Below are 24,175 nucleotides of genomic sequence, written 5' to 3'. Positions count from 1 at the left end.
TCAGGAGCCTTGGGGATCTGAGCACAGGCTATGTTGCCTTGTGAAACTATTTCCACTGAGTTCTGCATTTAAAACCTTCTGCTTTTCACTCACAGTGTCTCTTGGTCACATATTTTTATTAATTCCATCTCATAGCTTAATTCCAGCTCATAAATTAATTCTTTACTCATAGCTTATGAGAATTAAAATATAACTACCTGGAAACTCTGCAACTCAGTTATTAAGGTGGTTCATATTATACAGGATATGGTCACACACATTTTTAAAAGATCACTAAAACAAAAACACAAAAGACTTCAATTCCCACAAAGAACTCTTGGAGCCCTGAGCATGCTTCAAAGACCCTGACCTCAATTTGAAATTCACCATTTTAGAAGGAATCACAGTGATTGTCAGAATACGTGTTAGGGGGAATGGTCAACAGATGGTGCTAAGATTGATTGTTTTCCCACCTCTAAGTAGTGGTTTCATATTTCCATGGAAATGATCCAAAAAGAAAAAAAACAAATCAATATGTCTAACGACATTTATGGTAACACTTTTCATACCTTCAAAGGTAGGAGAAAACTCTACCTCCCCATATCGCATAACAAAATTGTATGTATATACCATAAATGATATACAAACATCACAGGAAATGATGGTATATGAAAAGACGCTACACAAAAGTGGAACTCATACTAATTATAACTTTGAACGTTGACAAGGATTCAGTAAGTACAGCAAAGAGATGGGGCTGATTCTCAACTCTTTATGGCACTGTCTTCTCTGATTGGCTGATGCCCATATCAGACTGTTTAGAGTTTGAATATCATGGTAAGACAGGGGGTAACCAAACAGTATGTATTTCAAGTTAATGGGGTTTTTTTCTGTGAAGCTGTTTGGATGACAGGATAGTAGAAATTTTAAAAATAACAACGGTAAATTCAGCCTAGAAGTAAAGTTTACACTGAGAATGAGTCAGTCACCAAAAAATTACCCAAAAAGGAGCTTCAAATAAGCAATAACTGAATAACTGGAATAAAATACATTAATCTGTAGAACTCCTAATATTCATTTTGACTGAAGAAAACATTTTAAAACTATGGGGAATCAGAGTTAAAGCCAGATCTAAAAATTTCTCACACCATGAAAATATCAAAACCAGGCATGAAGTAACATTTAAGAAAGATCAATTTCTAACTTCTGAGCAGGGTTCGGTCTAAGGCAATCTTCTAAATTTCACATTCATTCTTGATTCTGTATTATTGACAATTATCCTTCTCTCCACCTCTGTAACTTCTAGGAAAATGAGAGGGCTCAGGGTTGGTTTGTTTGATTGATTTAACTATATATATAAAATGCAAACAAGAGGCCTTTCTGGAACTGATTTACTCTCCTTCCCCTGCTTTCTTTCTCTCCAAAGTACTTAGCAATGCTTGAAATTATATCTATTTATTATACATATATACTTATTTTTATATATTTGTAAACCCCCTGAGAACTGGGATACTTGGGCTGTTTCATTCTTGGGCCTGTAACCCTAGCATGTAAAACAGTTCCTGGCATATAGTAGATACTAAAAAAATATTTATTGAATGAATTCAGAAACTGACAAGTTATCAACTATCAGACACGTTTACTTAAAAAAAATTATCCATTTAACGTCACTCATGAGGATAAATATAGGAAAAGAAATGTGTTTCTTCTCCCCTACACTTGTGCCTCAATCTTTTGAGACAAGAATCCTTTGAGAATTTCATAAAAGCAATGGTTCTTTTCCCTAAAAAACTGCACTTTCTTGAACACACGCAAAAGTGTGCATGCAATTTCGACTTGTGGATCATCCTTTTAGGGCAGAGGTCTGTGAATAGACAGGACTGAATCCAGAGTGCCAAACTTGGATGGGAAATAAAATTACATCTCAGTTTTCACAAATCTCTAACTAAAACCAGCACTTCCTTCCATTATGAATGTAGGCAACAAACCACAGTAGATCAGCAGTATAGTTAATTTGGTCCCCAACAGAAATCACAGGTCATTTCATATCACGTATATGCTGCAGATACCTCGAAATATCATTTTTTCTCATCACTACCCTGGAGTTATAATATTTATTAGACCTACCACTAGATCTTGTTATTTAATGTGTTAAGAGAAGCATATTTATTACTATTTCACTAATTTTAAAAATATTCCGAAAACTATTTCAGTATAGTTGGTTTCCTTTGTTTGCTATATATTTTGACTTATTATACATTTTAAAACATTATCCCAAGAACATAAGCTTCTGCAGTTTGCCAAAGAGGTATACACGGGGGAGCAGGAGGGAGGTTAAGAAATTCTGCTTTGGGGAACAACTGACCTCAAGTTAGAAACCTCTGCTTATAAGGTAGAAACCTCAAGCTGACTTAGAAATCTTCAAACCTTGCCAGACACATGTTATAGTGTATCGCCTCCCAAATACATGCTTTTTAAAAATTATTTTTTTAATTTCAATTTATTTTTTAAAAATATGTCATATATATTCACATCACAAAATTCCAAAAATATGTAGCACACAATTCAAACTTTTTCTCTTACCTCTATCCCTCAGTCTACCACCCCCCTCCACTCCCAGAGGAAGTTATCTATTTCTTGTGCCAAATGACTTTCATTTTTCTTACAAGTTTGGGAAATAAAATCTCCAAGTTAGATACTATCACAGGAAATATAAACTACATATAATATTTAGGAAATCTGCAAATTAAAAAAAAATTGCCTGGTTCTAGCATTTTTTTCCTTACCAATAAGATGACAGATTAAGGGGGCATCTCTTTAAAGGTGGTCATAATACCTGTTTTTAGACTGACTGTTATGTCTCTTATTATTAATTCAGAAGTCATTTATGACTTGTCTATTCAAGTTGAACTAAGGATATGACCACAGATTTTCATGAAAAATTACTTTGAAAGTTTTTTTCTAAAATCACTTATGTATCTAAACTGACATTCTCTACAAATCAATAAAAATATAGTAACAGAAAAATGGGCAAAGGACAGAATTCAGAGATGAAATACAAATGTTCAGTAAACATATAAAGATATTTAAGTTCACAAGTAATAGGAAAAATTCAAATTCAGATGGGACCCCTTTTATTCACCCGGCACATTAGCAAAAAAAAAAAAAAAAAAAAAAAAAGGGAGAATATCCAGTGGTGGAAGGGTGTGGGGAAATGAATGGCATCACAGCATGATGACTGTAATATAAGCTGGCACAACTTTTTTGAGGGCAATTAAAATTTTATATCTAAATAGTCTTCACCCCAACAATAACATTTCTAGATAACTATTCTGTAGAAATAAATGAACAGGGTCACAAAAATGCATGTACAAAGATATTCATTGCAGCAATGCAAGTAACAAGAAAACTGGACACAATCTAAACACCCTTCAATAGGGGCATTATTAAACTGTGATACATTCATACTATGGAATATTATGCAGGAGTATAAATGAATGGGGTAATGCTCTATGTAATGGGAAGGAAAGAAATGTAAGACATATCATGAAATGAAGGAATCAAGTTGCAGGATGTTACTTATGTAAAAAAAACATAAGAAAACACACAAACCTATTTTGCTATCTGTAAATACGTATGTATTCAAACGTATGGAAAAGAGTCTGGAAGGATTAATACTAAACTCAAAGTAGTGGGTGGGGGATTAGGGCACAAAGAGGGTTTTCACTATACCTGTTATTTCATTGTTATCTATTGAGAATATAATCACGTATTACTTGTATAATGGAAAATAAGTTTAAATTGGCTCTTACTGATTTTAAAGAGGTCCTGCCAACTTTAACTTTTAAAATAAACACAGAATTTCAATCATTAGGTTGCTTTGGGATACGGAAGGGGAAATACCTTTTCTCACAGGTATTGACCTCAAAATTCTGGACCAGGAAGGATCTTACAATGCAGTTAGCTTTTTGTATTCATATTTGGGGAGAGTATACTCACAGCTTCTCAGCCCAGCGGTATGCCTTCCATATACTTTCAGCAATGTAAGAAATAGAGTTTCCTGGGAAATTTCTGTGAAGAAACACAGTTCATATCCTTGAATAGGTAGGAAAAGAATGTAGAGACTAAGGAAAAGAATCATGGCCACCGTGTGGGGAATATTCAAATGCAGAAAAGACCAGCTTTCTAATTCCCACAGCTTCTCAGCTTCCCAGTGTGCACAATTAATAAAAACATACTGTGAGGCCACTGGCACAAACAATGAGGCATCTTCTCAGAACCTGAACTTCCTATCTGTCCAATTTCTTGGATACATAATGCCAATTACTTTTTTTCCAAAATCACTTATGTGTCTAAAGTGACTCCTACACATCAATGAGAAAAATGGCAAACATTTATCAATATCAGCAAATAAATATACAGAAATCCTATGCCAGGCAACACCAAAGCTTTGGCTCAGTGCCCTCAGAATCTCTCCAGGTGTTAGAAGGATACGGCAATTAGAAATTAGAGGGACTAATACGAAAACATCTCTTAAACATATTGCATAGGGAAAATCACAAGTCACTGAGCAAGGAGTAAAGTTATTATCTCATTAGGGGAACAAACTGCAAAGGAAAGAGATCGGAAGGAAGGAAACACATCAAAACAGTAACAGGAGTTACCTTATTGGTGGTAGGGAAGGTGGGGTGGAATTTTCACATTTTATCCTATATACTTCTGTGACATTTCTTTTTTTAAACAGTGAGAATGTATCCATGAATTAGACATGTTTAAGGGAAACTGTTAAATGCCTGAGGTTCAGTTTGAACCACTAACTCAGTGGATGACTTTGAATCTTTTAGCTTTAGCTTTGTCCTCTTCCCTCAGCAACAATGTAACTGTTCAGTTTATATGCACATTTTTCACGCGAGTCAGAAATACCTCATAACGGATACCTGTCTGCCCATCTGCCTGAGGGACATTTCCACTCAAACAGAGCCTTCTGGTTGCCTTATGCTCACCAATAAAAGATGCCTAAGACTGAACTCATCTCCCTCAAAACTGACGCTGCTTCTCAAGTGCTAGATTTCCACCGGTTATACCACCATCATTCTGCCCATCAACACATGTGATTTGTCTCTTTCCTGTACTACAATCCCCCAACTCTAGTCAATTACTACATCTTGTCAGTTTCTCCTCAGTAGTACTCTCGGGATTTTCTTTCTACTTCCATCACAACCAGTCGAATTTGGCCCCTTCTCACTTTACTCCAAGATTTTGCTAAAGCATTCTATTTGGTCTCCCTGAATCAAGCTTTCGTCTCTAGATCGCTCTACATATGAAATCTAAAATAAGCCTCTTGTTTTAATCATTTGTCTCTCTTGCTTGAAAACTTGCAGTGGCTCCCCATATCTTACAGCATAACTTTCAAACCCCCATTGCCGAGAGCCAAGGTTTTTCATAATCCTATCTTTCACTGTTGCCTAACCCAATTCTTTACAGCCAGACTAATCTATTAAATTCTGATCATCCATGCAGTCACACCTTTGCCTAGACTGTACTGCCTATTATTTTGCTGACAAATCACAGCCAATCTTTAAGTCCCAGCTAAAGATTTAGCTTATCCATGCAGCCTTCCGTGACCTCCACACCCCTGTGATTACAGGTTCTGGTGAATTACAGCACCTATCTGTATTTCTCTTAACACTAAATTATATATTACCTCCCTTTTAAGGCATATCCCCTTTCTTCCCACTTGTCATTGTCATGTTCTGGAGACAATGCCATACACTTCTGTGGCTCCCACAGTACTTAGCCCTGAGTTGGGCACAAAATGGGTGCTACATATAGAAAGCCAGGGGACAAAGATGAGTTCTAGATATAACTGAGGGATTGAATAATAATAATAGCTAACACTAAAATATATGCTAGGCACTGATAGAAGACCTTTACCTATATTAACTCATCTAAATCTTCCAATGAGATTCGAGTCATGGGGAGATTTACGAGTCATAGGAGTCATCCTATGAGATGATGACTACCATAATCCCCATTTCACAGATGAGGAAATTGAGTCATAAAACTAATAAATGACAGAGCTGGGTTCAAACCCAGGTAGTCTGGCTGCGGAATCTCTACTCTTCACCACTTTGTAGTATTACCACCAATGAGATGGGGAGAGGGACATGTTGCTATAAAGACGATGGAGTAAAGGTGGGAGAAGAGTAGATGTTAAGGAATTAAATAATGGGGTAAAAAATGGAGAAGGAAAACATAAGGGCAATTAAAAGTAAAAGACTGGAGGAGAGGGAAAAATAGTAAGAAGGAGAATGAAGATAAGGAATCATTGACAAACAAAAGGTAGAAACAGAAAGTCAGTCAATGAGGGTTGGGGAGATAAAGAGGACCCAGGAAGACCTGAAGAAAGGCTGCCATGTCAGGCAGGATGCAGAGAACAAATGAGGAAAGGCGATTCTTACATGATGGTGAAGGTGCCCTTGTAGGCGTTAGGCTCTGGCTCAGGCACTCTGTGGAGCTTCTGCTTGGGGCTGAGACCAACACATGACAGCGTCTCATTTTTGCAGGTACAGAGCTCACATATGCTGATGTTTGTGGTGGCATTCTGTTCTGGCTGCTTCTTTTCTGGGGTATATTTTACACCAGGAAGACCTGTGGATACTGAATACTGAGTCGAAGGAAAAAGAACTGTCTCGGATGGCCTTGGTTGCTGAGATATATTAAGTCCCAGGTCCCCAGGTGGAACTGTGAGTTGAGTCAGGTTTGGTTGTGCGAGTGTCACCTCAGGGTGTTTTGGAGGAGGAGCTGTAGTCTGCTATAGGGATGAAGAATGTCCAGCCTCCATAGTGGGTTCTGGAGTTGTGGTTTGCTCTAGGTCCACATGATGAACTATGACGCTGGATGATGTTGAGTGCTGACCTTGATCCTTACCTGGGGTTGGAACTGTCACCTCCTGCTGGAATGGAGATTGAACTACAACCTCCTGAGGTGCCTCTGGAGGCTGAGGTGGGGTCTCCTGCATGATTGCAGAAGGTAAAGTCTCCATATTGGATACTGCAGTAACGGTAAGTTCCACATCCATAGGTTGAATTGTGACTTGAGTCAGGTTTGGCTGGGCAAGTGTCATCTCAGGGTGTTCTGGAGGGGGAGCTGTAGCCTGCTGCCGGGATGTAGAATGTACACACACTGTAGTAGGTTCTGGAGTTGTGGTAAGCTCCAGCTCCAAAGGTTTAACTGTGATACTGGGTGATGTTGGATGCTCAGCATGATCCTGATCTGGTGCTGGAACTGTCACCTCGGGATACAATGGAGACTGAGCTATACCTTCCTTAATGAGCTCTGGAGGCTGAGCTTGGGTCTGCTGCATGGTTGGAGGAGGTTTAACCTCCATACTGGATTCCAGAGTTAACGTAAGTTCCAGGTCCAAAGGTTGAACTGTGACCTCAGTCAAGGTTGGATGCTGAGCCTGAACTTGCTCTGGATTTGGAAGTGTCACCTCAGAGTATGTTGGAGGAACTATAGTCTCCTGCAGGAGTGTGGAATGTTCAGCCTCCATAGTAGGTTCTGGAGTTGTGGTAAGCCCCTGGTCTAAAGGCTGAACTGTGACACTGGGTCATGTTGGAGGCACAGTGGAATCCTGATCTGGTGCTGGAACTATTGCGTTCTGATATACTGGAGGCTGAGCTACAAAAACATCCTTAGGTGGTTATGGAGGCTGGGTTAAGGTCTCCTGCATGGTTGGAGAAGGTTCATCCTCCTTAGTGGGCTCTGGCCTTATGGTCAGTTGAAGGTCCAAAGGTTGAACTGTGACATCAGTCAAGGTTGGATGCTGAGCCTGAACTTGCTCTGGATTTGGAAATGTCACCTCGGGGTATGTTGGAGGAACTGCAGTATGCTGCAGGGCTGTGGAATGTTCATCCTCCGTTGTAGGTTCTGGAGCTGTGGGAAGCCCCTGGTCCAAAGGTTTAACTGTGACACTGGGCAAGTTTGAATGCTCAGCTTGATCCTGTCCAAGTGTTGGAACTGTCATCTCATAATGCACTGCAGTTTGTGCTAAAACCTCCTTAGGTGCCACTGGAGACTGAGATGGGGCCTCCTGCTGGGCTGGAGAAGGTTCTGTCTCTTTCAGGGGTTCCAGAGGTAGGTCTGGGAACTCCTGTTGGACTAGAGAAGACTCCATATTCTCAGGGGGCTGTAGAAGCTGAGGAAGGGACCCTTGAGGGGCTGGAAATGGTTCCACCTTTGCAGGGAGCTCTGGTGACTGAGCCTGAAGCTCCTGCTGTGTGGGAGAAGGTACCACCTCCTTAGGGGGCTCAGGAGATATAGCTGAGCCCCCCTGGGCAACTGGAGACTGAGCTGGGGGTTCCTCGTGGACTAAACAAAGCTCTATCCCTCCAGGGGGATCTGGAGTCTGAGTAGGGTCCTCCTGCTGCACTGGAGGATGTTCAACCTCTTTAGTGGGCTCTAGAGTTAAGACAACCGCCAGATCCACGGGTTTAACTGTCATATTAGGCAACATTGGATGTTCAACTTCACCTGGACTTAGAGGTGAGAATGTCACTTCATTATGTACTGAAGGTTGAGCTGCACCATCTGTAGAGGCCCCTGGAGGCTGAGTTGGGTGCTGATGCTGGACTGGAGAAGGTCCAACCCACTCAGTGGGCTTTGGATGCTGAGTTGAGCTCTCCTGCTGCCTTGGAGAAGGTTCAGTTTCATCAGGAAGCTCTTCAGGTTGAGTTGGGGCTCCCTGCTGAACTGGAGAAGGTTCAACATTTTCAGAGGGGGTTGGATGCTGATCTGAAACCTCTTGCTGGACTGACAAAGCTTCCACCTGCTCAGGGGACACTGTAGACTGAGCCGAGGTTTCTTGTTGGGGTGGAGAAGTTTCAACCTCATTAGTGAACGCTGGAGTTACGATAAGTGCAAGATCCACAGGTTTAACAGTGACATTGGGCCGCTGCAGAAGCTGACCTTGATCCTGACCTAGAGGAGAAACTGTTGTCACATGATGCTCTGGAGAGAAAACTACAGTCACATTAGAGAGCTCTGGAGACTGGGTTGGAGAGGAGTCAACCTCACCAGGAGACTGTGGAGGCTGAGCTGTGGCTGCCTGCTGAGGTGGAGAAGGTACAAGCTAAGGAGCCAGTGGATGCTGATCTGGAGTCTCCTGCTGGGTTGTGGCAGGTATAACTTCTTCTCCAGGATGCTCTGGATACTGAGCTGGGGTCTCCTCTTGTACTGAAGGTTTATTATGTGCACCAGCTTCTGGAGATTGGGCTGGAGCCTCCTGTTGAACTGGCAAAGGTTCAACCTCCTCAGGTGGCTGTGAAGGCAGCATGGGGGCCTCATGCTGGGTTGTAGAAAATTCTGCATTAGTAAGGGGCACTGAGGGCTGAGCTGAAGGCTTGTGCTGATTTGGAGAAGGTCCCACCTCTGGAGTGGGTTCTTTTGTTATGGTAAGCTCCATATCTGCAGGTTTGACAGCGACACTGGATAAGTTTGAATGCTGAGCATGACGGTGACTTGGAGGTGAAACTGTCATTTCATGATGCTCTGGAGATTGAGCTGGCTCTTCCTGTTGAGTTGCAGAAGGTTCCACCTCCCCTCAAGAAGGCTCTGGAGGCTGAGCTGGTAGCTCCTGCAGGGTTGCAGAAGGATCTATCTATCTCCGCTGGAAACAGAGCTGGGATCTCCTACTGGGTTGGACACCATTCTACCTCACTAGGGGGCTCTGGAGACTGAGCTGAGGCTTCCTCCTGGGTTGCAGAACTTCCAGCTTCTCCAAAAGACTCTGAAAGCTGAGCTGGGGTCTCCTGCTGGGTTGCTGGCTTCACCTCCTCAGGAGGCTCTGTAGGCTCAGAAGGCTGAGTCGGTTGCTCCTGTTCACTTGGAGAACGCTCAGCTTCCACAAGAGGCTCTGGAGGCTGACCTGTGGTCTCCTGCTGGGTTGGAGAAGGTTCAACTTCCCCAGGAGGCTCAGAAGGTGGAGCTGGTTGCTCCCGCTCACGTGAAGGCTCAACCTCTCCAGGAGGCTCTGGAGGCTTAGCTGAGGTCTCTGGTTGGGTTGGAGAAGATTCTGTCTCCTCAGGATGCTCAAGAGGTGGAGCCACGTCCTCCTGCTGAGCTGTAGGAAATTCAGCTTCCGGAGTGGGCTCTGGAGTGATGCTAAGTTCCAAATCCAGAGGTTGAAGTGTCACACTGGGCAAGTTTGAATGAGTGTGACGCTGAACGCCAGGTAGAGATGCTACCTCATCACGCACGGGAATGTGAAGTACATACTGAGTAGGGAACCCTGGAGCCTGAGTTGGGGCCTCTTGATGGAGTAGAGAAGGTTCAACCTCCTCAGGGCGCTCTGGAGGCTGAGAAGGGGCCTGCTGCTGGACTGGAGAAGGTTCAACTTCCTCGGGGCTCTCTGGAGGCTGAGATGGGGCCTCCTGCTGGGCTGGAGAAGGTTCTGTCTCTTTCAGGGGTTCCAGAGGTAGGTCTGGGAACTCCTGTTGGACTAGAGAAGACTCCATATTCTCAGGGGGCTGTAGAAGAGGAGGAAGGGTCCCTTGAGGGACTGGAAATGGTTCCACTTTTGCAGGGAGTTCTAGTGACTGAGCCAGAAGCTCCTGCTGTGTGGGAGAAGGTGCCACCTCCTTAGGAGGCTCAGGAGATATAGCTGAGCCCCCCTGGGCAACTGGAGACTGAGCAGGGGGCTCCTCGGAGACTAAAGAAAGGTCTATCCCTCCAGGGGGATCTGGAGTCTGAGTAGAGTCTTCCTGCTGCACTGGAGGATGTTCAACCTCTTTAGTGGGCTCTAGAGTTAAGAAAACCGCCAGATCCACGGGTTTAACTGTCATATAGGCAACACTGGATGTTCAACTTCACCTGGACCTAGAGGTGAGAATGTCACTTCATTACGTACTGAAGGTTGAGCTGCACCATCTGTAGAGGCCCCTGGAGGCTGAGTTGGGTGCTGATGCTGGACTGGAGAAGGTCCAACCCACTCAGTGGGCTTTGGATGCTGAGCTGAGCTCTCCTGCTGCCTTGGAGAAGGTTCAGTTTCCTCAGGAAGCTCTTCAGGTTGAGTTGGGGCTCCCTGCTGAACTGGAGACGGTTCAACATTTTCAGTGGGGGTTGGATGCTGATCTGAAACCTCTTGCTGGACTGACAAAGCTTCCACCTGCTCAGGGGACACTGTAGACTGAGCCGAGGTTTCTTGTTGGGGTGGAGAAGTTTCAACCTCATTAGTGAACGCTGGAGTTACGATAAGTGCAAGATCCACAGGTTGAACAGTGACATCGGGCTGCTGCAGAAGCTGACCTTGATCCTGACCTAGAGGAGAAACTGTTGTCACATGATGCTCTGGAGAGAAAACTACAGTCACATTAGAGAGCTCTGGAGACTGGGTTGGAGAGGAGTCAACCTCACCAGGAGACTGTGGAGGCTGAGCTGTGTCTGCCTGCTGAGGTGGAGAAGGTACAAGCTCAGGAGCCAGTGGATGCTGATCTGGAGTCTCCTGCTGGGTTGTGGCAGGTATAACTCCTTCTCCAGGATGCTCTGGATACTGAGCTGGGGTCTCCTCTTGTACTGAAGGTTTATTATGTGCACCGGCTTCTGGAGATTGGGCTGGAGCCTCCTGTTGAACTGGCAAAGGTTCAACCTCCTCAGGTGGCTGTGAAGGCAGCGTGGGGGCCTCATGCTGGGTTGTAGAAAATTCTGCATTAGTAAGGGGCACGGAGGCCTGAGCTGAAGGCTTGTGCTGATTTGGAGAAGGTCCCACCTCTGGAGTGGGTTCCTTTGTTATGGTAAGCTCCACATCTGCAGGTTTGACAGCGACACTGGATAAGTTTGAATGCTGAGCATGACGGTGACTTGGAGGTGAAACTGTCATTTCATGATGCTCTGGAGGTTGAGCTGGCTCTTCCTGTTGAGTTGCAGAAGGTTCCACCTCCCCTCAAGAAGGCTCTGGAGGCTGAGCTGGTAGCTCCTGCAGGGTTGCAGAAGGATCTATCTATCTCCGCTGGAAACAGAGCTGGGATCTCCTACTGGGTTGGACACCATTCTACCTCACTAGGGGGCTCTGGAGACTGAGCTGAGGCTTCCTCCTGGGTTGCAGAACTTCCAGCTTCTCCAAAAGACTCTGAAAGCTGAGCTGGGGTCTCCTGCTGGGTTGCTGGCTTCACCTCCTCAGGAGGCTCTGTAGGCTCAGAAGGCTGAGTCGGTTGCTCCTGTTCACTTGGAGAACGCTCAGCTTCCACAAGAGGCTCTGGAGGCTGACCTGTGGTCTCCTGCTGGGTTGGAGAAGGTTCAACTTCCCCAGGAGGCTCAGAAGGTGGAGCTGGTTGCTCCCGCTCACGTGAAGGCTCAACCTCTCCAGGAGGCTCTGGAGGCTTAGCTGAGGTCTCTGGTTGGGTTGGAGAAGATTCTGTCTCCTCAGGATGCTCAAGAGGTGGAGCCACGTCCTCCTGCTGAGCTGTAGGAAACTCAGCTTCCGGAGTGGGCTCTAGAGTGATGCTAAATTCCAAATCCAGATGTTGAAGTGTCACACTGGGCAAGTTTGAATGAGCGTGACGCTGAACGCCAGGTAGAGATGCTGCCTCATCCCTCACTGGAATTTTATTTATTTATTTTTTAATTAATTTTGAACTTATTTGTATTTTTGTGAATTTTTTATATGAGGGTTTTGCCATTGTGATACTGTTCTTTTTCTTACTCATCTGTAAGAATTTTTAATAGGTTACTCTTTTTTTTATAAGCAGATATTCATTTTTAATTATTATTTATTGGTTTATTTTATTTTTGCCTGTGTTGGGTCTTCGTTTCTGCGCAAGGGCTTTCTCCAGTTGCGGCAAGCGGGGGCACACTTCATCGCGGTGTGTGGGCCTCTATCTTGGCCTCTCTTGTTGCGGAGCAGAGGCTCCAGACGCACAGGCTCAACAGTTGTTGTTCACAGGCCTAAGTTGCTCCGAGGCATGTGGGATCTTCCCAGACCAGGGCCCGATCCCGTGTCCCCTGCATCAGCAGGCAGATTTTCAACCACTGCGCCACCAGGGAAGCCCCACTCACTGGAATTTGAAGTACATACTCAGTAGGGAACCCTGGAGCCTGAGTTGTGGCCTCTTGATGGAGTAGAGAAGGTTCAACCTCCTCAGGGAGCTCTGGAGGTTGAGATGGGGCCTGCTGCTGGACTGGAGAAGGTTCAACCTCCTCGGGGCTCTCTGGAGGTTGAGATAGGGCCTCCTGCTGGACTGGCGCAGGTTCAACCTACTCAGGGCTCTCTGGAGGCTGAGATGGGGTCTCCAGCTGGACTGGACAAGGTTCAACCTCTTTGGTGACCTGTGGAGTTATGGTCAGTGCCAGATCCAGAGGTTTAACAGTGACATTGTACAAGTTTGACTGCTGAGCTTCATTTACCCCATGATGTGCTACTGGTCGAACTACAACCTCCTTAAGTGTCTCCAAAGGCTGGGCTAGGGCCTCCTGGGGACTTGAAGTTTCTAGTTCCTCAGGGGCCTCTGAAGGCTGAGATGGACCCTCCTGCTGAAGTGGAGGTGGTTCTACCTCTTCAGCGGGCTCTGGATGCTGAGCCCGGGCCTCTGCCTGGGGTGAAAAAGATTCAACCTCCTCAGGCGTCTGTGGATGCTGAGCAGGGGCCTCGTGCTGGGGTAAAGATTCAGCCTCCTCAGTGCGCTCTGGATGACGAGTGTGGGCCTCCTGCTGGGATGGAGAAATTTCAGCTTCCTCAGGGGGCTCTGGAGGTTCATCTGGGCTCCCCAAAAAATCCCTAGGTAGGCTCTCCTCACGGTAAAAGGCATCCATCCATACTGAGATCTAAATAATCACCCTGCAACTGTTGTTCTAGACACTAGAGAGTGTTTTTTTTCAAATTGGCCTATAGTTCCAACAACAACTTTGGCAAGCCGTTGATGCTGAACTAGATCTTTCTTCAGGTTTGGGGGTGAAACAATAAACTTCATTGGTTTTGAGCTCTTACTACCTAGAGGTGGAACAAGTATTTCAAATGACTGGTGACCTTCAGCCTGATCTAGACCTATGTTTTTAGTCTTACATTTGCGTTGAGAAGGCAGAACCAAGGCCTGATTCTGATTCCAATCCAGCACTGGAACTTCCTCTGGGAGCTTCTGATGTTGGGTTTGCTTGTTATTCAGATCCTGATATGGAACAGCAAACTGATCTGGCCCTGTAGGCAGCTCTCCAACCGAATCCGTGTCCGGGTATGGAACCTCAGTCTCAGTCAACTCCTGATGAGGTGGGGCCAACATCTGGACTGGAGATGAGGACATCAAGTAATTAAAGCACCCGGCTTCTGCCAGGGTGTAAGGGCATGGGGCAATTTGGGATGGGGGTCTGAGACGTGTGAAGACCAAGCCTCGATCAGCCGCGGGGGGTGGGGGGTTGGGGGTCACCTGGACGGGGCCCAGGGCCTACTCCGGAGGCTGAAATGCCTGGACTAGAAGCCAACGTCATTGCCATGTGAGGAGGAGCCGTGGGGCGCACCCTCGACACAGAGGCGCAGCCGCGACATAACATGCGGCGGCTCCCAGGCGCAGCGACCCAGGCCAGTGAGGAGCTGGAGCCACATCCTCCTTCAGAGCCGAACCGAACCGCTATGCCAGCGCCGCGACGCGAGGGCTCACCGTTCGCAATCGCGCGCCCCTTTCCCGCCTAACATCCCACCCGTTATTTATGACATCTTTAGTTACGCCACCGTTATTAGGTTCGTGCGGAGATCCAATGCGCGCCACCAGAGTGGGCCTTTTTCCCACAGTCCCCAGGGCGCCAGCCATCCTTCCCCTTGCAAAGGCGACAATTACCTCCTTCCAGGCCCTCTCCCCAACCCCTCCCTGCCCTCCCTGGCCCCAAACAATGAGGCGGGATTTGGGCTGCACACCCGAGTGGCCCCAAACTCCAGCAGCCCAGGGGTGGAGGGGGGTTGGGAAGGATGCAGAGCTTCCCAAGGAAACCACAAGACCTGGCATTCTGGGAAATTCAAAAGTGCTAGTCCAGTTCTGGCAATCTGAACACTTCCTCCTCAAAGCTGAAGTCTGAGAGGCATTCTTCCTCCCTTTGGCCACACGGCTGACAAGAAAAGTAGCTGACCTGCAAAATGAGCACCAGTTAGGGTGGCGGGAAGGGAACACACCTTACAGTTATTCTAAAATGTTGCCATTTCCTCCAAACTCTCAGTATTCACGTCTCATTATTAATTCACCACTCTGTTATTAGGGGTTACCATTGAATCAGTGATGACTCCAGAACTTCTGTAGGAGGGCTTTGGGGCAGGTGAGCAATTCATTCTGGGAAAGAGAGTCTAAAACCAAGTGAACGGCCCTTTACATTAGCATGGGAAAACTTCCCCCATCCCACCTTGTCTCAACAGAGCCATTAATCTAGAAAAAACGACAGTGTCACTTTTCAGCGGTCTACCCTGTGTGCACACATGGAGAAGACACTTAGTATGTTAAAGTCAGCATGGTAAGTAGTTTTCTTGAAATACTGTAACTAGCACCCAGTTTACTTTCTTCACAGTCCTTTTCGTAATCTATTTAATTTTAGTGCTAAATTTTTAATTGTCTGGTACACCTTTAACACCTAAACTCCAAGAGAGAAGGAGCTTCATCTTATTTCCAGTGCCTAGCACATAATGGTTTCTAAATGGAACTGATTCCAAGATTGGCCTCATTTAGGAATGGACCTGTTGTTATAATCAGCCTTCCGAAATCTTTAGTATCAATACGGAATCCTTTCCTCTCACATTTCACAGGAAGCTAGACTTCCTAAAGCCCAGACATGGATACGTCTGAAGTTTCCTTGACTGATTTACATTGAATTAAAATAATTATTTTGTACAGGAAAAACTTTCAAAATTTTTACATTTTTCAGAACATAAGCACCTTTTCTTTCTCTACTTTCTTCCCTTCAAAACAAACTTTGCAACATTGGGGTGAGTTAAATAATCAGAAATCTAGCCCCAAATTAAGCTCTCAATGACATGAAACACATTTTTTGCTCCTTTTTAATAAAAATCCTATATGCAGTACATTAATGTTTTCTTTTAGAAATTACGTTGACAACTTAATCCCTAACTCGAGGCATCCATATAATTGGTTTACAGAAAGGTTCTTCGGCAAAATATTTAACACAAGATATATATGAGATGCTGAGACCTGGGTAATATACCTTACTTGAAAGGCGTGAATACTTTTTAAACACTGTAGCATAATCACACTTAAGGCCATAGTTACTTTGTTCCCAAATCCCTGCAATTCTATTTGAGGGGAGTTCTAAAAGGCCTGTGTCTTCTCCTGTGTCCACAACTGTAGACGTACACTGATGGCCCTCAATCCTGCTCTCCAAACTTCAAATAAGGGGCCAGAGACAAGGCTCGGGACTTGGAAAAGTCCTAGAAATTCCCTGCCTCAAAAGCAGTTTCAGAGTTTCACATTTTCCGAAGGAAGACAGAGCTGAGTAGACATGCCAAAGTCTTCCAAATCCTGCTGGTTGTTTTGAATTACGGCTACACTGGCTGTGTACCCCTTGAGATTTTATCTCCATATACTTGAATTAAATCCTGTAGTTCCTCTTCGGTTCTAGCATCTGTGACCTCTTCACAGGGTCAATATGCCACAGCTATTTTACCACTTTCTGAAATAAAGTTAACAAGGATCAGTTCAGAAGTTTTCTTGTTCTAAAACTTCCTGTATACAATGGTAGCACCCAATAATTAGACATTCTTTTGATTTCTAAAAGCAGAAAATGAGAGCACTTTCAAGCTAGAAGTGCCCTCATCTGACACTTCAGTCTTTATCATAATTATTTGTGAAAAAGTATATAAGAAGTATCAACTTTGGTTCAAAAACCTTTATGATCTTAGAAATAAGAACTAAGGAATAATGACATAGAAATTAAAAGCTGTGGAAACAAAAATGTTCAATCACAATACAATTAAAGAGGAAGGCATTAGGTGGGGGTCAAAGTGAGTTCAAACCTGGGATAGATAACACTGGACTATAATAGATACTTCATATCAGAAGCAAGGCAAGTGCCTACTCCTTGGGACCAAAATTCTACCAGATACAATGAACAAAGCTTTGGAGACAGAGACAGACAGAGAGAGAGAGAGCATTTGAACACTCTACTGGCAGAAACTGGCCCATGTACCTTTTGGACAATACAGCTTTCCTCAAGGCAAGCTAGAGCCACCAGGCTTTTCGGTCTAAGGAGTTTTGAGTACATATACGCAATACCTTTGCATATTAGGGACAAACAACCCAGACATTTAGTTTGGTTCTTAAAGGTTGTTACCCAGAGTTGACAGCTGATGGAGATTCTGCCTGATGACCAGGGAAGTCACACTTCACTGGAAGGACTGCCCAGGCTGGAAGGCCAAGACCAAGCCACGGTCAACTCTTACAAGCAAATAAGGTCTCTGACAACTTAGCTAGGATTCCTCAGTCTCTAAGCCTGCAGGGCTGTGAAGCAGAGGAGCAATTCTGTTCCGGGAATCTACTAATCATAAAGTCTCCTTTGGGCACAGCCTGTGACATTCTCACCGCTGTATAACTCGATAGGGAACACAATCAACGCTGTTCAATAGCATGACCCCTTTCAAGGCTCACAAAAACGTAGCCGATTATTATATAAGAATCATATTCACCCAATATATCAGAAATGAAAACTGAAATTAAGCTGATTCCAAAAACATAATCTAATAAACTCTTCAACAAGAAAACAATGATAATAATAACAGTCAATACATTTTGTCTGCTTACTATGTTTCAGGCATAGTTCTAAGCTTTTGACATTCATCATCTCATTTCCTCTTACAATATCCCCCATTAGGTGATAAGCTGAATTACTAACCCTATTTGCAGATAAAGAAATTGCAGCTTAGAGATATTAAATACCTTCAAATGTCTCTGGCTAGGAAAACCTAAAATTGCAACAACAACAACAACAAAACCTAAGAGACAAAGTTAGGACTCAAACACAGGTGTCCAAGGCTTATCATCACTATACTATTCTGTATGATAAGCAAGCAATTGAGGAAGAACTGGATCAAACACTTTCTGTATGAACTGAGGCAAGTCATTCTACATCTAAACACTGGGGACGATCATAGTTGCTGTCGTTTTTCTCATAAATGCCACAAAGAACAAAGTTAAGACTGCTGCTGTGAAAGCATCTGGTGAATGAAAGAATATGTAATGTTTTAGATAACCATTATTTTCATCCAATTCACTTTTCAAATAAGTTGATTTGCTCACTGAAACCGAAGCACTTCAAGGACAATCAAAAAGGTCCTACCTAAAACCACAATCAGCAGTTTCCGGAATGCTTCTGTCATAGCCTTCTGAATAGCAAGCTTCTGGGTTACCTTCCTTTTCATAAGGAATGATAATGACCCTAAATCCAACCAAAACAGATGAATTTAAAATGCCTATCTGAATAACTGATTTCTAGGTTATGTGTTTAAAACTAAACATGCATCTGTCATTCTTAGATCATTATCTTTGTGATTAAGGGCAGGCACAACACTGGGCTATGGTTGAATGTCTCTGTTGTAGGTATACCCTGGCATGGCACACTTTTACTGCTCAGATCTATTCTGGAAGTTCCTAAAATACTCGATGGGCAATGCAAACCAAGAACGCGGCACAAATCTCATGTTACTCACAGATTTCAAATGGACAAGCTGAGGCTACACTGCTACAGACCCTGCTCTCCTGTGCGTAAAGGGCTGGGTTCATACAGTGAGATAGACTTGGTGGTAGTGCAGATGATCTGGCCTCTCCTCAACCATCACCCACTCAGGTGGATGGTGGAGCCTCCTCCACTCCATTCGCGAACAGCCCTGCCTCTGACGTAAAACCCTAAGCCCAAGTGCCATGGATTCTAGGAAAAAACTCAGTACCAATCGGAATCCCCTTTCTAGGGACCTACATTTACTTTTTCCGCTCAGGCCCCTCTATAGGAGGCAAAGGACTGAACATTTACACAAGAGTTTATTTCACTCTTTAGACAATGATATTGTTGGGATAACTGAAGGCCAGAAGACATGTGTATTTGAAGGACTATTTTAGCACAAAACAAATTATTAACCAAAAAATAAAAATAACTAATTTTCCCTCCTCCTAAGCTTCTTGGCAGGCAGTCAGTTCTAAAATCTAAAGTTTAAGGTGCTGTCAGGTATTGCCTAAGATAAAAACCTATATTGTCCGGCAGAAAAATTCTGCCCAGGGCTTTAGTTGCTTAGCCCAGGTGATGATGTATCTGAAAAGTTGAGTTTCAGAAAGAAAGGAAAAAAGAGAAATCCCACTCCCTCACCTCCCCACACACACACACACATACTGGAAAACAGACCTTCCTCCAACTTATCCAAAGGTTCCTCAGCCATGCCAGCTCCAGGAATCCTGCACTCGTGGGAGGGCAACGCCACCTCTAAAGCACAGAAGAGCTTCAGGCTTTGCTTCTGAAGTGGTGTCACAATATCTTCATTTTCCCTTTCTTCAAGGTTAGAAAGATCCTGAAGCTGTTAGGATTTTGAATTAAAGGCTAGACTTCAAAATATTCTGGTGTCAGAGATAAAAACTAAACTCCAGCAATCCCAGGTAATAGTTTAGGTATGCTATAGCTTCAGAATCAAGTGAGACTTGCAAATGAATGACTAGATATGGACAACTATTTTTTATTATATACCATACAAATACTGGAGGAAATTATGGACACCACCATCCAAGTCATTGAGATTATCACTAATTCTAGGTGGCAGGCCAATGCTCAGATACTTCCATGTGGAAGCCTCTCACATCTCCTCCCCATAGCCCTGTTCTATTCTTCTCTCTAAAGTCTAGGAGTTCAATGTTGAAAGGAGTCTGGTTAGTCACAGAAAATCTACAGAGTTTACCCTGATGATCCTTTTTGACCACCCATTGAAACCAAAGTAGTAATTTGCCAATTCTTGGCACCTGGAGCTGTTTAGGGCTAGCGTATTATGTCGAACCGTCTTACGTCTGGTGCCGAGACGACCCTAAAGACATAAAAGACCTAAAAATATCACAACGCTACATAGAGACTTATTTTGGATATACCTGAGATTTATCAATACCAATTTCATAGAGTGGTTGTGAAGAAAGATTAAGTAGGACATTTTAAGCAATGAGTTCACAGTGAACCCTAAATAAATGTTATTTGTTATTTTTCATTCAGTACTTTTCTGCATCATTTCCAGGGCCCCTGATTAACCGGAAGGTTCCCTGACCTCTGGTGGTAAAAGTGATGATGAAAGCAACCAAGGAAGCCCAGCAGAAGCCTATCACGGGGCTGGGGGTAAGCAAAGGAAGTGAACTGTTTTAGTCATCTCATCCTGTAGCTCCTGCTTGAGAATATGACCTGAAGAGGAGATAAGATAGACCTGCCACTGAATTAGGACCTTAATCTGTAGCACCCCCTCCCCAAGTTACTAACCCCTGTTAGAAGAGGGAATACGTATACCTCTATAAATGTAAATAAAGCAACCAAAAGAATTAGAGGTTCATCTGCATTAACAAGCTTCTTTGAGAGTGCAAATATTTCCAGTCTTAACTCTCTAAATAACTTACATATTACTGTGGATCTTTTTACATCACTAGTTCTTTCTTAAATGTCTATTTCCATTTTGAACGGGGTGTAGTATAGGGTGTAGTATAGAAATATAGCCATAAAAATTCAAATAATACAAATAAAGTCAAAGCATTGTTAATTCTTTATTGATTTGTTTGTGCATCTTCCTCCATCACTAGTTTATGAGCTCCTTAAGTGCTTGAAGGAACGATATATTATTCTTTCCTTGTTACCAGAAACAAGCATAGATCTTGGCATATAATAGAGGAGTGATGGTCTGTTGACTGAGTGAATGAATGAGTACATAAGAAAACGAAATTACTTTCTCCAACTGAAGCTGCCTGCTGGGAAGGAGAAATGAAGACTAATTTTTAAATGTTGAGTGTTGCAACATTTAAAACAGGGAGGCTAGGCCCTGTACGGTGAGTCATAATGGAGCTGTCCTGGACAATTAGGAAGCTTCAGAAGGGCTCTGAGCCCCTGGGTAGTAGAGACAGTTGACATCTGGGATAACCTTGCCACAGTTCTTGCTGGCAAACATTTCCCTTCGTGCTACTGAGAAAAACTCAGATACATTAGGCCTTTCCTTCATTTTATTTGAAGATGTTATTCTCTTGTCTGTATTTATAAAAAACACACGGGAAAAAAGATAAGAAGTATGTATACCTGCTAATGAATAAAAGAAGACATAATTGGAACTTCCCTGCTGGTGCAGTGGTTAAGACTCCGTGCTCCCAATGCAGGGGGCCCGGGTTCGATCCCTGGTCAGGGAACTAGGTGTCACGTGCATGCTGCAACTAAGAGTTCGCACGCCACAGTTAAGGAGCCTGCGAGCCACAACTAAAGGAGCCTGCCTGCTGCAACTGGGGAGCCCACGTGCCGCCACTGGGGAGCCCTTGAGCCGCAACTAAGGAGCCCGCCTGCTGCAACTAAGACCCGGTGCAACCAAATAAATAAATAAATAAAATTTAAAGAGAACGCATAATTAAAGTAGGTAACAATTTCGGGGGTGTGGGTAGTAAACTAAGGCTCTGCATTAAAGAAATCTAATACGAATGCCCTTTCCTCTCAACTCTATAGTGACTTGTAGAACATTTTCGTCATTACTCTATCAGTGACGGGCTTTATGCTGTGAAAATCTCAGAACCTAAGCTTATGGAATGGTCTTAATGTCCAATGTAAGAAAAGAACTCATTACTCACAAATGATACCAAGTAACTGTCTCATAATCTTTCCAGGACCATCCGTAATATCTGAGTGGTTATGTGAAATGGTCGCAGGGTCTGCAAATTAAAGAATGTCTGACATGAAATCATTTCAATCCCAGGGAGTACAGCCAGGATTGAAGAGGGTGTTAAACAGGGTACAGAAGTGGGAGGTAGTGTACCTGGAGTCACATCGGAGGAGAGTTCTCAGATTCAATAAAGGTGAAATCAGTGAGTAAAGAAATATGGGTGAGAACAGGCAGCAAGGTCAGTGGGAAGTAGCCAGAGCAAGAAGCCAATCAGAGAAGACACACAATTCTAAAGTGAAAGGTCTGGGAAATCGAAGCCTCACTCACTTATTCAGAGGAATTGAAAAGGTCCTTGAAAAAGGAATGGTGGCTGAATGGAGGCACATAATGAAATGTTAATTCTGGGGAAGTAAAATTGGATGGCATGTTAGTATGGAGTAAAGTTTCTACAATGCATTAAAGAATATTTTAACCATTTTCTGGAATCTGAAGGGAGTTCTGAATAGGCAGTTTCAGGGTGATGATGATGACGAAGCCTCCTTTATGTTACATCTGACAAAAGTTTGTCAAGCTCGGGACTTCTCGGGTGGCACAGTGGTTAAGAGTCCGCCTGCCAATGCAGGGGACACGGGTTCGATTCCTGGTACGGGAAGATCCCACATGCCGCAGAGCAACTAAGCCCGTGTGCCACAACTACTGAGCCTGTGCTCTAGAGCCCGTGAGCCACAACTACTGAAGCCCGCGTGCCTAGAACCCGTGCTCTGCAGCAAGAGAAGCCATCGCGATGAGAAGCCCACGCACCGCAACGAAGAGCAACCCCCGCTCGCCGCCACTAGACAAAGCCGGCGCGCAGCAACGAGACCCAACGCAGCCAAAAATAAATAAATAAATAAATTAATTAATTTAAAAAGCAATTTGTCAACCTCACAGATTTGAAATTCACATAAGAGTAAATATAAAGAAGACTCTTGTGAAGATTTCTTAAGTTAAGGGGCAGCATAAACTGACATGGTGTTTAACATCAGTGAAGTTTGGGTTTGGCCTCTAGTTTCCACATTTACTGTCATGAACCTTAAGTCAGTCACTTAACCATCCTGAGTTCGAGTTTCTTCATCTAAAAAAAAGAAACAAAGAACTGGGGAACTGGGGGATCAGTGGGGCAGTGCATCTGACAGCATTCTGTACACCACAGTGCTGTACAAACGCTGGCCTTCCCCCCCCCCCCCCGGGATCTTAGTTCCCGGACCAGGGATTGAACCCGGGCCCTCAGCAGTGAAAGTGCAGAGTCCTAACCACTGGACCGCCAGGGAATTCCCGACGGCCTATTAGTTTTAAATTCAGCACTTCATCCCAGTAGAGCGAGGAATTCCACATTTGGACCCACCTTCACTGGAGATGTCTGAAAAAGCTGCTTCTGGTCGCATGCCTTTTGGGCTCTGTGGGCATCCCTTGCTGAATAAACCGTGATGATGGCATAGAACACAGGACCGGCCACTGCTGCATTTGGGAAGACTCGGACTGAATACTGAAGGCCAAACTGGGAGAAGACTGTGAACAGAGAATGCTGTAGGGTGGTCCCATGCTAAGTAAGTGCAGGAAATTTCATGCCCAGGAAGCCAAACCGCCCGTTCCCTTCTATTCCCCCAGCCCTTCGCCGCAGGCAACTGTGGTGAGCCTGCAACTCCAAACACTTCTCATTTCAGCAACAAGTTTCCCTCTGAAATCCTAAGCTTCGAGAAGCATTAGGAGGCAATGCCGGCTGTTGGGAACCCTCTCTCAAAAAACTGTGGGGGCGAGCTGACTGCTCAGGTCGGCTCTAGAACTAAGATTCCTCTCAGCGGAGACCACAGGCAGATGAGGTGCTGAAGCAGTACCCAGGGGCGCCCAGTTACTGAGGCGCGAGGTGGCTTCCTCCAGCCCTCCCTCCACCCCGGCTCGGCTCACGTGCAAGGCCTCGGCCGTGGGTCCAGAGCTCAGCTCCCACACCAGCAAAGTTTTGTCACCCACGATGGGAACCACAAAAGGTACCAACGCCACCATCCAACCGTTACCGCTCGTGCGCGGCTCGGTGCGCAAGCGGACTGCGGCTGCGCACGCGCGTCTGCGGAGGCGCGCGTGCGCAGAGGCTCCGTGCGCAAAATCGCGCCTGCGCAGACGCTCCTGGGTCATGGCCGTGCGCACGGGCGCGTGCGCAGAGGTCCATGCGCAATCGCGCCTGCGCAGATGCTCGTGGGTCATCGCGTGCGCACGGGCTCGTGAACAGACGCCCTGCGCAATCGTGCCTGCGCAGACCAACCCCCCCCCCCCCGCAGGAATCTGCGCATGAGCGCCTGCGCACCGCGTCTGCGCAGT

The 24,175-nt window shown here is 44.7% G+C and overlaps 1 protein-coding gene and 1 long non-coding RNA gene across 13 annotated transcripts in view; one reads left to right on the top strand and one right to left on the bottom strand.

Annotated features, from left to right (window-relative positions):
• Positions 1 to 20,274, top strand: part of LOC309619332 — a 53,374-nt gene extending 33,100 nt beyond the window's left edge. The window contains exon 2 of the long non-coding RNA XR_014238904.1: positions 19,635 to 20,274. This is a non-coding gene — a long non-coding RNA (uncharacterized lncRNA). The remainder of the gene's footprint in view (positions 1 to 19,634) is intronic.
• Positions 14,119 to 24,107, bottom strand: LOC309619327 (RAD52 motif-containing protein 1-like). Of its 12 annotated transcripts, none has more exons than XR_014238894.1 (7): positions 23,768 to 24,107; positions 23,208 to 23,387; positions 19,351 to 19,519; positions 18,295 to 18,393; positions 16,547 to 16,632; positions 15,131 to 15,284; positions 14,167 to 14,254 (listed from the first exon to the last, which is right to left on the bottom strand). XR_014238894.1 is itself a non-coding variant. In XM_082374440.1 (5 exons), exons 1-5 carry the CDS (start codon positions 24,059 to 24,061, stop codon positions 15,020 to 15,022), a joined length of 810 nt encoding a protein of 269 aa, XP_082230566.1. In that variant the 5' UTR covers positions 24,062 to 24,107; the 3' UTR covers positions 14,876 to 15,019. The 12 variants fall into 12 exon arrangements, 2 of the variants coding, with proteins under 2 accessions (XP_082230566.1, XP_082230565.1); XR_014238895.1 differs by having other exon boundaries at positions 14,196 to 14,249; XR_014238896.1 differs by lacking the exon at positions 15,131 to 15,284 and adding an exon at positions 14,960 to 15,087 and having other exon boundaries at positions 14,243 to 14,254.
• Between the last annotated feature and the right edge of the window lie 68 nt (positions 24,108 to 24,175).

This window comes from Balaenoptera borealis, assembly GCF_965194805.1.
Source record: "Balaenoptera borealis genome assembly, chromosome: 20".
NCBI lineage: Eukaryota > Metazoa > Chordata > Mammalia > Artiodactyla > Balaenopteridae > Balaenoptera > Balaenoptera borealis.
The sequence above is the reverse complement of the archived record's forward strand: the minus strand, read 5'-3'. Positions and strand labels throughout refer to the sequence as shown.

Coding starts and splice junctions, on each gene's coding strand:
- LOC309619327 (XM_082374439.1), bottom strand. CDS start 24,061: ATGACCCACGAGCATCTGCGCAGGCGCGATTGCGCATGGACCTCTGCG. Junction 23,388..23,767: donor CCACGGCCGAGGCCTTGCAC/GTGAGCCGAGCC, acceptor ACCACCCTACAG/CATTCTCTGTTCACAGTCTT. Junction 18,394..19,350: donor TTTGGATAAGTTGGAGGAAG/GTCTGTTTTCCA, acceptor GGTTGGATTTAG/GGTCATTATCATTCCTTATG.